General features: G+C 49.0%; 1 protein-coding gene across 2 annotated transcripts in view; it reads left to right on the top strand.

Moving 5' to 3' along the window:
• LOC308591033 (solute carrier family 2, facilitated glucose transporter member 5-like) overlaps positions 1-12,598 on the top strand; it is a 41,376-nt gene extending 28,778 nt beyond the window's left edge. For both annotated transcript variants that reach the window (XM_081201568.1, XM_081201567.1), the window contains exons 8-12: positions 1,296-1,406; positions 6,480-6,581; positions 7,270-7,342; positions 8,517-8,644; positions 9,446-12,598. In XM_081201568.1, the coding sequence (XP_081057694.1) occupies positions 1,296-1,406; positions 6,480-6,581; positions 7,270-7,342; positions 8,517-8,644; positions 9,446-9,682 (651 nt within the window). In that variant the 3' untranslated portion in view covers positions 9,683-12,598. The remainder of the gene's footprint in view (positions 1-1,295; positions 1,407-6,479; positions 6,582-7,269; positions 7,343-8,516; positions 8,645-9,445) is intronic.
• The last annotated feature ends 365 nt before the right edge of the window (positions 12,599-12,963 follow it).

The raw sequence follows: 12,963 nt of genomic DNA, 5'->3' as shown, positions 1-12,963 counted from the left end.
AGAGCAACTTCGCCGTGTCTCCTGACTCTGGGCTATGCATCACGCTTCTTCCTTTGCAGAGGTACCGTATTTTTCGCTCTATAGGACACACTTTCCCCCCTCCAAAAATTAAGGGGAAATGTTTGTGCATCCTATGGAGCAAATGCGGGCTCCTTGGCTTCAGCGAAAGCAACGCGAAGCCACCAAAGCACAGAGGGAGTGCTCCCTCTGCACTCCAGAGGCTTTGCGTTGCTTTCGCTGAAGCCTGGAGAGCGAAAGGGGTCGGTGCACACCGACCCCTCTCGCTCTCCAGTCTTCAGGGATAGCTGACTGAAGCCTTTGGAGCGCAGCGGGACCTCGCACTGCACTCCAAAGGCTTCGGGTTCCTTTTGCTGAAGCCAGGAGAGCTGCGCAGCGCTCCCTCTAGCTATTCTGGCTTTTGGATAGCCCCGCGAAGTGGCTATCCCAGAAGCCAGAACAGCAAGAGGCTATCCCAGAAGCCAGATCCCTCTTGCTGTTCTGGCTTCTGGGATTCAGAATTTTTCTTTTCTTGTTTCCTCCCCGCCAAACTAGGTGCATCCTATCATCTGGTGCGTCCTATAGAGCGAAAAATACGGTACCTTGCCAGAACAGACAAAAGAGGCCTATCTAAGCCTAGCATCCGGATTCCCATCATGCCTAACGATGGATGCTTAAGAACATAAGGAGCCTGTTGGATCAGGCACAGCCTGTATTTTATACTGTATGTTATGCTGCTTTTACAATTAAGTGTTTTAAATTTGTTATTAGCCGCCCTGAGCCCGGTTTTTGAACAGGGGAAGGGCAGGGTATAAATATTATTATTATTATTATTATTATTATTATTATTATTATTCCCATAGGGGCATCCAGTTGGCCCCAGGGTGCTGGACTAGATGCTCCTTTGGTTTGATCCAGGCGGGCTCTACCTATGTTCTTACTCACCATTCGCTTCTTGCAAGAGAATCGGACAAATTTACAGAGGTTAAGGCTAGCAGTGGTGCCTCTGAATAGCAGTTGCTGAAAACTGGAGGAGAGCAGAGAGCCCTTCTTCTGCTCAAGTCCTGCTTGCGGGTTTCCCACAGCCACGTGTTCAGCTACGGTGAGAACAGGACGCTGGACAATTCCTGCATTGCAGGGGGTTTGACTGGATGACCCCAGGGGGTCCCATTCCGACTCTTACCATTCTGTGATTCCATTGGGTCGATCCATCTCGGCACTCTTCTGACGTTCAATGCTTTCCTGCTTGTGGGCATGACTGAATTTCGGTTGCTTGTTTGTCTTTCATCCAACCCCAGGTCTACTACTATGCTGACAGTATCTATAGGAGCTCAGGTGTGGAGGAAAACGACGTGCAGTTTGTGACCGTGGGGACAGGGGCCGTCAACGTCGTGATGACGTTGTTAGCGGTACGGCTTACCATGTTGATTTATTATTATTATTATTATTATTATTATTATTATTATTATTATTATGCACCAGAGCTGGGTTAGGTGCTTGACCTGTGTGGGGTGGGGAAGCTTATTATTATTATTATTATTATTATTATTATTATTATTATTATTATTATTATTAATTTAACAAAGTTTATATTGATGGTAACAACCTGGAAGCAAGAAATATTAACATTATCAAGAAAGGGGTTTCAAGGTGGCAGCCAACAAACAGCTCCTTCAAACTGCTCCTCTGATAAGCTTTTAATTTAACCTTATTAATTAATTGATTGATTAATTAATTAATTAATTAATTAATGCATGCATTTAACATTTTAATAATTTCCTTTTATCTAAGCAAAATAGTAAATATTCCTGTAGTGGGGATTAAGCTGCTTTTGTTATAGTCATGCTACTAAAATGATCACTTAAAGAACAGGTTGTGTGATGGGATGATGAGCTGCTTGTGCGTAAAATCGTAGTCCCTCAGAGTTTGTTCAAGTCCACAAACCTCTGTCTGTGACGGAGCCCCTCAGACATGGCTCCTCTAGTCACTCGCAGATTCCGACAGTGGCTGCTTTCGGAATCGCTTCCAACATAAAAGCTCCTTAACGGAAACACGTCTTCTGGACTCACGGCGTGACAGTTTCCGGCGAGGAGTGGGTCTCCCTATGGGAGGTCCAGAAACCTCCCCACTGTTCTCGCTGGACGTGTCCCTGAGCCCTCCCTCTTGCTCGCTTTCCCTCAGAGACCCATCTCTCCCCCTGCTGGTTCCTGCTTCCGCTGCTGGGTCTCTCCCAACCTCCGTGAGCCCTTCCACCACCTGTCCCTCCGATGGCAGTTCCCTGACATCCACCTCCCCTCCAGGGCCCCCGTCACCCCCTCCCGTTCCCTCTCATCTGGGCGGTGAGGAGGTAAAACCCCGAAAAGAATCCTCTTCATCTTCAGACGTCTCGAACATTTCCCTCCATCGGTTGCCGTTCTGGGTCTCTGAATCCTCCTCCTCCTCGGAATCTGTGAACCCCTCCAACTCCTCTTCCTCATCTGTGGTTGCAAAGTATTCCCTCCGGAACCTCGCTACAGGCTGAGGTTTACGTGGGAACCTCTGATGAAAAGTTTCTATTAAGACCTCGTCATTGACATCCTCTGCCATGACCCAGGTGTTTTCCGACTCCGGTTCCCCTTCCCACATTACCAAATACTCCACTTGATCTCCCTTCCACCTGGAATCGAGGATCTCCGCCACATGGCTGCTGTGTTCCCTTTCCTCCATTGCTGGTCCCCGGGTGAACCTCCCTTCTCTGTCCCCTTTATACGGTGACAGCAACGACCTGTGGAAAACTGGGTGCAGCTTCATGTGGTTCGGTAACCGGAGTCTGAAAGCCACTGGGTTGACCTGTTGCGTGACTTCAAATGGGCCCAATCTTTTGGGTCTTAACTTCTTACAACCCCCTTTGAATGGTAACCCTTGGGTTGACAGCCACACCTGGTCCCCCACCCTAATGGTTTCACCTTCCCTTCTGTTTTTGTCTGCCTGCCTCTTATACTCCTCCTTGGCCCTGTCTAAATTGAGTTGGAGCTGACGATGGATCGCTTCCATTTCTTCTACGAACTGTTCGGCAGCCGGGACGCTCCATCTCTCCCCTTCCCCCCCTGGGAAAGCCCTGGGATGGCACCCGTAATTAGCCAAAAAGGGGCTCATCCCTGTGGACACGTTCTCCGCATTGTTGTAGGCAAATTCCGCCAACACCAGCTTCTCCACCCAATCATTCTCTCTGTCATTGACATAACACCTCAGATATTGCTGGAGGATGCCATTGGCTCTTTCCGCCTGCCCGTTGGTTTCAGGATGCCGGGCAGTCGAAAAATTGACCTCTACATGCAGTAAGCTCATGAGCTTCCTCCAGAACCTGGAAGTAAATTGTTTCCCTTGGTCTGAAACCACCCTCAAGGGGGCGCCATGCAACCTAAAAACATTTTCTACAAACAATTTCGCTGTTTCTTCTGCCGTGACAGCATGTGAGCAGGCTATAAAGTGGCCCATTTTGGTTAACAGGTCTACCACAACCATGATGGCTGTTTTCCCTCTGGACTTTGGCAGATCAGTCATGAAATCTATTGACACTGCTTCCCATGGTCTTTCAGGTGTGGGTAGCGGTTCTAATAACCCTGCCGGCGCCCGCCTCTCCCCTTTGGCTCGCTGGCATTGGTCACAACCTCTCACATACTCCCGTACATCTTCCCTGACCTTGGGCCACCAAAATTCCCTGGTAACCAACCACATGGTTTTGTGTTGCCCAAAATGCCCCGCTGTGGGGCTATTGTGCAGCTGCTTGAGTACCTTCCCCCTCAACTCTCCTTCAGGTATATACAGCGCTCCCTTGTAATACAACGCCCTGTTTCTCTCCTCAAAACCTCCGGTTTTGTCTCCCTCCCTCCTGAGACCCCTGAGTTTGTCCTGGGCGTATTCATCATTCTCCGTTCCCTCTACCAGTTCTCTTTGCCCCACCAATGCCGCCCCACACACCCAGCGGTCCTCTGGAATGACATGTCTCTCTTCGGGTGCTCCCTCCCCCTCCAAATATTCAGGTTTGCGTGAGAGCGTCCGCCCTAATGTTCTCTGGGCCTGGCACGTAACAAATCTCAAAGTTAAATTTGGAGAACTCCTGGGCCCATCTCACTTGCCGTTGGTTGAGCACTCGTGCCGTTCTCCAATACTCTAGGTTCTTGTGGTCAGTGCACACTTGCACCTTATGTTGTGCGCTCCCTGCCATCGATCGTGGTCACCTGCAGGGGGTTGCTTAAAGGGATCGTCTGTATCTGGTGTTCAGCTGCAAACTCTTTGCTCATGAAATTGCAGGAGCTGCCTGAGTCCAACAGCGCCTTTATCTTTAGAGGGTGTCCGTTTGGCAGCTCTAGCGACACTTCTATCACTAGGGCGGGTTTAGGAGGTTCTGGCGTGGGCACTTTCACTGCTCTTTGGCCTGGCTGCTGTGCCCCGATGGTGGCAGCCAGGCGTTGGCTTTTACTTGCTCCGGTATTTCTTCCTCTCTTCCCTCAACAGCTCCCACCATCCCTTGCCCTTCCTTCCTCTGGGGGCAGACTCTGGCAAAGTGACCTGGCTGTTGGCAGAGATAGCATTTCCGGGCGCCTTTTCCCTCCTTCTTTCCCCCCTCACTGGGCTTTGAAACTGCGCACGCGGGCGCTGTTCCGATTTCCATCGGCTCTGCCGGCGGGAAAGTTGGCTCTGGAATGCGGAACTCCTTCCAACGTTCCCCCTTCCCTTCCCGCCTCTCCAATGCTCTCGCCTCCTGGCGCGCTCCTATGGTCAGCGCAGATTTGGTCAGCTGGTCCATAGAATCCGCCCTGGGGCCCCGGGAAAGTTCGTCTTTCACAGCCGAAGCAAGCCCTTCTTCAAATAGCATTTGAATGGGTTCCGCCGATAAGTCCCACCCCAATCTGTGAACCAGCATGGTGAACTCAGTCCAGTACTCACGGACAGATCGGCTCCCCTGTTTGCAAGCCATTAACTGTCTACGCACCACTCCCTGCTCAATATCGCTGGAAAACATCAGATCCATGGCGCGAAAGAACTTCATCGTGTCCTTTAGGACGTTACTATTCGCTGCCATCAGGGGTCTAACCCAGTCTCTCGCCCCCTTTTCAAGATGCCCAATCACGAAAGCCACTCGCGATTCCTCGTCAGGGAATTCATCAAACTGCAGATTGAGGGCATATTGCATCTCTGTTCGAAAGGCATGATAGTCCTTGGGCTCCCCCCCAAACTTCTGCACCAATCCTGGTACCTTTCTGGCGAGCTGGGTGGCTTTCCCCTTTTTGTCTGCATCCTGAGCCCTCCTCTCCTCAAGCCTCGCCGTCTGCAGCGCTAGCTGGACCTCCAACACCCGGTACCTTTCTTCCAGGCTTGGACTCGCTCCCGCTCCTGCTTCTCCGGCTCCGGCTGGGTTGCTCATGATGCCTTCTCCTGCACAAGCTGCTTTCAGAGACTGTCGGAATGCTGTGATGGGATGATGAGCTGCTTGTGCGTAAAATCGTAGTCCCTCAGAGTTTGTTCAAGTCCACAAACCTCTGTCTGTGACGGAGCCCCTCAGACATGGCTCCTCTAGTCACTCGCAGATTCCGACAGTGGCTGCTTTCGGAATCGCTTCCAACATAAAAGCTCCTTAACGGAAACACGTCTTCTGGACTCACGGCGTGACAGTTTCCGGCGAGGAGTGGGTCTCCCTATGGGAGGTCCAGAAACCTCCCCACTGTTCTCGCTGGACGTGTCCCTGAGCCCTCCCTCTTGCTCGCTTTCCCTCAGAGACCCACCTCTCCCCCTGCTGGTTCCTGCTTCCGCTGCTGGGTCTCTCCCAACCTCCGTGAGCCCTACCACCACCTGTCCCTCCGATGGCAGTTCCCTGACAGGTTGAAAAACAAGTAGTGAAAAATTGTTTATTAGCACCTCACATTGCAACTCCATGGCTATTGATAATTATGCATGTGCCTTCACTGGGGTCTTTTTCGCGCCTGTTAAAAACATTTTTGTTTTGTCACGCTTACCCAGATATCTAAAACGCTGGTGTGTTTTTTAGGTTTTTTGCTGGTTTTGATTTTTTAAACATTTTAAATAGTTGTTTTCATCGTTCTGGCCAATAATTTTATTGTTTTGTTCTGCTTTGAGGATTTTTACAGTCAGAATTTTATGAAATAAATCATTTCATTTCAAATTCACTTTTAGGAATAAATAAATAAAAATAAACCCATTTAAAGCAGTAAAATATGTACATATGAACTAATAGTGTTCACTGCCAGCAGCAGTTAAGAGGATCAATACTCCCTACAGCTGCATAAAGTAGTTTGTAAAATAGCAGAGTGTGAAAACTGCAGGGATCCAACACGAAAAGCCCCGTTGGACTCAATGTAGGGAGCTTGTCTTGAATCTGCTGGTGTAAGAATTCCATAGCTGTGGTGCCACCACCGAAAGGCCCCCGAATGAATCCTTTGCACACAAATTTACAGGCTGCTCTCTTCCTCCCTATCTTTTAGGTCTTTATTGTCGAGTCCCTGGGGCGGAGAATTCTGCTTCTGGCCGGTTTTGGGATCTGCTGTGTTGCCTGTGCTGTGCTAACGGTGGCTCTGAATCTCAAGGTGCGTTTAGTGAGCATCTTTGCCTGGGCGGGGGCGAGGGGCAGCTGTCCTCACCAAGATTTTCTGCATCTATAACATGCAAGTACCAACCACCGTGAAGCATAATAACAGTCCTCTCCTCCACCCTTTCACAGGCATAGATTATTTAATAGCCATAGACCTAAAGAGGAATGTTTTTGCCTGGCGCCTAAAGACATGCAATGATGGCACCAGGCAAGCCTCTATGAGGAGAGCATTCCAAAGTTGGGGGCCACCACAGAAAAGGCCCGTTCTCTTGTTGCCAGCCTTCGAACCTCTATGGGATGGGGGACATAGAGAAGGGTCAGTTTGTATGCAGAGAGGCAAGCCTTAAGATATTGAGGTCCTGTGTATTATTATCTAGAGCGTTTGTACTCCACGCGTCAGCCAAAAAGGTTGGCCCTGCCTGTCACCTTCCTGCTCCCTAGTCCCAGTCTTGCCCTTCTAGAAATCAGTAGGAAAGAGGAGGATGTGGGGAAAAGTAGTTAGCTCTGTCTGTTATTGCTTCTGGGTCAGCCAGTCGTTGAGCTCTGGCTCCCCCTACTGTTGGGCTCCCTGCCTAACAGGCACCAACCTTCGCTGATGTTCGATTGCCCTTCTTGTTTCCCTGTTGACGCCTCAACAGGGAAACTGAGAAATGGCTCTAAACAGCAACCCAATTCCTCAACAGCACATCAATGGGATGCCCTACTTGAGTATAGCCTGTGTTATCGCCTATGTCATCGGACACGCTATCGGAGCCAGTAAGTATGCTCAGAAAAATGAATAGTTTCCTTACATCTCTATAGTATCATTGCTGGTGTGAATCAATCATTTCCCTTGCTCATTCAGTCCTTTGCACCTCAGGCTGGGGGAAACTCCTGTCTGGAAACCCCAGGAGCTCCTGCCAGATGGTGTAGATAACACTGAGCTAGATGCACCAATGGTCTGACTCTGTATAAGGCAGCTTCCTGTGTCCCTGTATCTTAAGGGAAGGGCTGTAGCTTAGTGGTAGAGCATCTGCTTTGCATGCAGAAGGTCCCAGGTTCAATCCCCGGCAGAGTCATCATCATCATCTCCAGGCAGGGCTGGGAGAGACCTCTTCCTGAAGCCCTGGAGAGCTGCTGCCAGTCAGTGTAGACCAGGCATGTCCAAAGTCCGTTTTGGGGGCCTAATCCGGCCCGCTGGTCAGTTTAATCCTGCCCCTGTGGCAGTTTATTTCCTGGGGTAAAAGCTGACAACAATTTTGGTTGGTCCTTTGGTCAGCCCTCATGGCCCTTCACTTCATCAAAACTGGCCTTCTTTGAAAAAGTTTGGACACCATTGGTGTAGACAGTTCTGAGCTAGGTGGACCAATGATCCGATTCAGTAAAAGGCAGCTTCCTGTTTATTGTGAAATTGCTTTGAAGTGCTTCATTGGAAACCATTCACAAATGTAAAGCAATATCGTAACGCCCTTGTACAAATCTATGGTGCAACCTTGCTTCAAAAAGGCTGTTGTAAGGTTGGAAAAGGTTCAGAAAAGGGCCACCAAGACAATTAAGGGAATTGAATTTTGGGCGATTCCAGACAGATAAAAGGAAGTCCTTCTTCACATTGTTAAACTATGGAGCTCCCTTCCAAAGGAGGCAGTGATGGCCACCAACTTGGATGGCTTTGAGACAAATTCCTGGAGGAGATAGCTATTGATGGCTACTAGCCATGATGACTATGCCCTGCCTCTACAGTTGGAGGCAGTCAAGTTTCTGAATACCAGCTGCTGGAGACCATGGGAGGGGAGAGGTCTCTTGTGTTGGAATCCTGCTTGCGGGTTTCCCACAGGTTGGCCACTGTAAGAACAGGATGCTGGACCACCTGGGCCACTGGCTTGATCCAGCAGGCCTTTCTTACGTCCTTACACACGATAATAAATAATCATCCCTTTCTCCCTTCTCCCAGGCCCGATTCCGAGTGTGATGATAATTGAGATGTTCCTCCAGTCGTCTCGCCCAGCGGCATTCATGGTTGGAGGCTCTGTTCACTGGCTTTCAAACTTCACAGTGGGTCTGGTCTTCCAATACATGGATGTAAGGAAATCGTGGATTCGTAACATTTCTGCTTAAGGCGATTCAGTTTTATACAGGGGCACAGAATATGTTTCTCTTCGGGGCAGCCTTCAGAGCATTACTCTGATTTAGCCAGCCCAGAGGCCTCCACTTTTGTTAGGAGCAGATTGGGACCCTCCTGGCTCCTTCTTATCACTGGATCCCTGATGGCCCTTTGGCCATCTGGTGTGGTGGCGCTGCAGTGCAGGCCAACTCTTTACTATGCAAATTGCCCTGGGGTTGCCACTCTAGGCATCCCAGCCATGCTGTCGAAATTCCCTACTCCAAGTCCCTAAATGCTTCCTGTCGGATTGTTCATGGCGAGTGCTAGCCTTTGACAATGGTAGACATTCGCCAAGGCCCACCCTAGCAGAATCAAATGGTAAAGTTTTTCTGCTTTGGGTTACAAGAGGGGAAGGGAACATTTTGCAGCTCGGGGGCCATGTTCCTTTCTGTGCAACCTTCCAGGGGCCACATGCCACTGCTGGGAGGGGTTACACGACAGAGCTTTGCTTCTCTTCAATAGAGGGTTGTCAACTCAGTGTAGACCCATTGAAATGAATAGACCCAAGTTTGTTGTGTCCATTAATGTGAATGGGACTACTCTGAGCAAGACAAGCACTGCATACAACTCAGCGTGGTCCTAAATCGAGCCAACATCCCAATGCAATTTGAACCTGGTGATGGTTCTTCTGGAGTAAAGAGTATGAAAAACAAAATCAGTTTCCAGTAACTCATCTCATCTCTCTCTCTCCTGTTCTCACTTATTTTTCCTCTATATAGCAAGGACTCGGGGCCTATTCCTTCCTCATTTTCTGCGGCATCTGCTTGCTCACCGTCATTTACATCTTCCTGGTAGTCCCCGAAACCAAGAACAAAACCTTCATGGAAATCAACCAGATTATGGCAAAGAGGAACGGCACGGAAGAAGAGGCGGACAAAGAGGAGCTGAAGGATTTCGCCACCATCTCACAGCCTTACAGCAAAAAAGCCGAGGCGCAGAGGAACAGCGCCCTTTAAGACGTTTCTGGTCCCTCACCTAGGAGTGGCTGAAGCCCAACTCTCCTCCAGCCGTCTTGGTGGCAGATGCCATCCTTCGAATTTCCTCTCCCTCCCCGCATTGTCGTGGGCGAGGTGTAAATAACCCCGTGTAGCTGTGCCCTGCGGTACCCTCCTTGCTACATCCTTCTCACATGGACAAAAACTCCCACCAGCAACCCCCCAAAAAAGATACTGCCCTTTCTCTAGCATCAAAGACTTTGCCATTTCTGGATGCCTTGCCTATAATTCACCTGTTCAAGACATATTTCTGAAGAACCAAGATGGGGAACTTCTTCCTAATTCGGAAGTGTTTCCAAAGATGGTAACTGAGTTTGGGGGACGTTGGCAAAGTGATCTGCAGGCAGATGTTTGGCTGTTAGGCTGCTGTGAATCCGTCTGACCTGAGATTCACTGTATGGCTGGACCCAAAATCCTCTTAGAAATGTAGCGTTTCCTCTGCATTTCAGCACAGGGGGAAGCATTTCCATCTCACGAAGCCATGCTGCTTACACTGGGGTAAGGTGAACAGACAATTCTTCTGCCTTCACATCCCACAAACTGAAGCACACGCCTGGGGATGTACTCGGAGATGACTCAAGATAATCTGATTTTAGATACCTAGCATGCAATTCCTCTTTGCCAAAGGCGGAGGACGGGCCAAAATTCAGCGCCTTCTAAAAGATACGAAGAATAATCAAGCGAGGCTGCACGGGAAAGTCTCACAGAGCTGGAAGGGGCCTCAAGAGCATTCAACTGTGTTTAACAATTTTCCATGTTATGTGGAAATCAGGGACTTTGGCTGAGGCTTTGACACCCCGTATCACAGCAGTGGGGGACATAATTGTGCCCCCCAGCCCCTCCGCCATTGACCCACAAGACCATTTCAGCCAAGCCATACCCACAGGCCGGGTATGGAGGGCTCCTAGTAGACCCATCAAAGAGAATGAACATGACTACCTTAGATTCATGCATTCCAGTGGGTCTGCACTGAGCATAATTCGGTTGGATACAATCCTGAGATCTTGTAGGACGTCAGGTGCAGGCAGGTAAAGACCCGACCCAGCCAAAAAGGGCTTCGCCAAACCTACCCACCCCCAACCAGCCCTAGTGCAACACAAGCCCAGAGGCCTTTCATCTGCTGCAGCCCTGATTTTAACTCTGCATGGGGGTGGGCATGTGACAGAGTCCCTGTTTCATTGCAGGAAGCCCTGCCAATGGAAAAAAGTGAATCTCTATATCTGTCCAATGCCTGCACTGGCATTTCTAGCCTTAAAAAGCCCCCACGCCCAACTTGATGGGGTTCCTAACGAGGTCTCAAATGACACAGTGGACCCAGAATAATTCTGAATTCCTTGCTGGAGAGTGTGCATGTGTTTACAGCGGGGTCAAGATGTTTTGGCACCTATCTCTGCTCGTTAAGGAAGTGAAAGGAGTCTGTTACAACACAGTTTTTAACCTCAGCTCTTCCCCTGCTGCATTGGTATCAATTGCCAGGCTATAATGGTTATAACTAAAACACTAATTTTAATCATTTTGATTGTCATTAAAGCACAAATGGAGCTTCAGCCTTAGATGAAGTGGCAAATAAGTCTAGAAGGCAGTATCTCTTGAATGCCTTCCATCTGACGGGCTTAAGATTTTGCTATCTGCTTTTCCTGAAAGTAGACATTTTTCTTACCACCTAGAAACAATCATAAAAATTTGCAATTTAATTTTAAGCAAAATTTGTGTGCTTTACACTTACCATGCGCTTTAAAAAGTGGTGAACGGGTCTCCTTGCTTGTGGATGAAATGAGGAATATAATACACATTTGAATTTTTAAATTATTATTTTAGTATTGAACTGGGGTTATTTTAGAGGGGAAAGCGGGTTTTTAGGATTAAGGGATGTATAACACAAATTCTAAGGGGTGCAGGTGGCGCTGTGATCTAAACCATTGAGCCTAGGGCTTGCTGATCAGAAGGTCGGCGATTTGAATCCCCACAACGGGGTGAGCTCCCGTCGCTCAGTCCCTGCTCCTGCCAACCTAGCAGTTTGAAGGCATGTCAAAGTGCAAGTAGATAAAAAGGTAAGGTAAGGTAAACAGTGTTTCCATGCGCTGCTCTGGTTGCACCAGAAGCAGCTTAGTCATGCTGACCACATGACCCAGAAAAACTGTCCGCGGAGTGGACAAACGCTAGCTCCCTCGGCCTGTAAAGTGAGATGAGCGCCGCAACCCCAGAATTGTTCATGACTGGACTTAACTGTCAGGGGTCCTTTACCTTTACCACACATTCTGGTTTAAATCTGTGTTTTGCTGCTCTACGCCTGGCAGTGGGTTATCTGCCCAAGTCAGTACTGGCCAAGTCAGTGGACGCTGGTTCATTAAGGGCAAATCCGTTTGCCCTAAGCCACACCCCACCTGCCTGCTTTATTACTCAACAGAAAGTGTAGCTTCTTTCCCTTTAGTTTCAGTATTGCCCTTATAGAACCAAATGGAGGAACATGGGGACAAAACTACAGTCAGACGGCTCTGTCTGTCATTTACTCTGGCTCCATCTGCTGGTGAGCTCCCTGTCTTACACCCTACCAGTTCCAACGGGAACCAGCCACCTCTGGGCCAAGGAAGGAAATGGGAGAGAACTGATAAACCCAGAAGGTTTTTTGTATCAACAGAACTAACAATTTCTCTCACACCGAACAGGCTTGATTCTCCTGGGTGGTGTGTATATATGGAAACAAACCAAAACCCCTTTCACATAGAAAACTCAGATTAGAATAGTGTTAACCTAGCCTTGCCCTTGACATGCTAGCTTTCCACATGCAACTTGAAGTGGCAGAGCCAGGTTAACCACCTGTGTGTGAATTAGGCTTGCCTGAGTGGGTCCCTTTTCCTGGCCCAGTACTAAAGATTTTTTTAAAAACAACAACAACCCAGAACAAAGGATTAATTGCTTTAAAACAAGGCGAATTGTTGGTCCATCTAGCTCAGTGCTGCCTACACTGACTGGCAGTGACTCTCGGGTTTCAGGCAGGGGATATATTCTCAGCTTTACTAGGAGATGCTGGGGGATTGAACCTGGGACCTTCTGTGTGCAAGGCAGATGCTTTACCAATGAGCTATGGCTCTCTGGGGTTCCATAGCTATGGCTCTCTGGGGTTCCCAGTCTTATCTGGAGCTGCCTGGGATTGAACCTGGGGCTCTCTACATGCAAAGCAGATGCAGCTATGGTCTCAGCCGCACACTCCATTAATTGGGATGCTCAGCTGGTCTCAACGA

Source organism: Podarcis bocagei (assembly GCF_964188305.1).
Source record: "Podarcis bocagei genome assembly, chromosome: 7".
In the NCBI taxonomy this organism is placed as follows: Eukaryota; Metazoa; Chordata; class Lepidosauria; order Squamata; family Lacertidae; genus Podarcis; species Podarcis bocagei.
The sequence above is the reverse complement of the archived record's forward strand: the minus strand, read 5'-3'. Positions and strand labels throughout refer to the sequence as shown.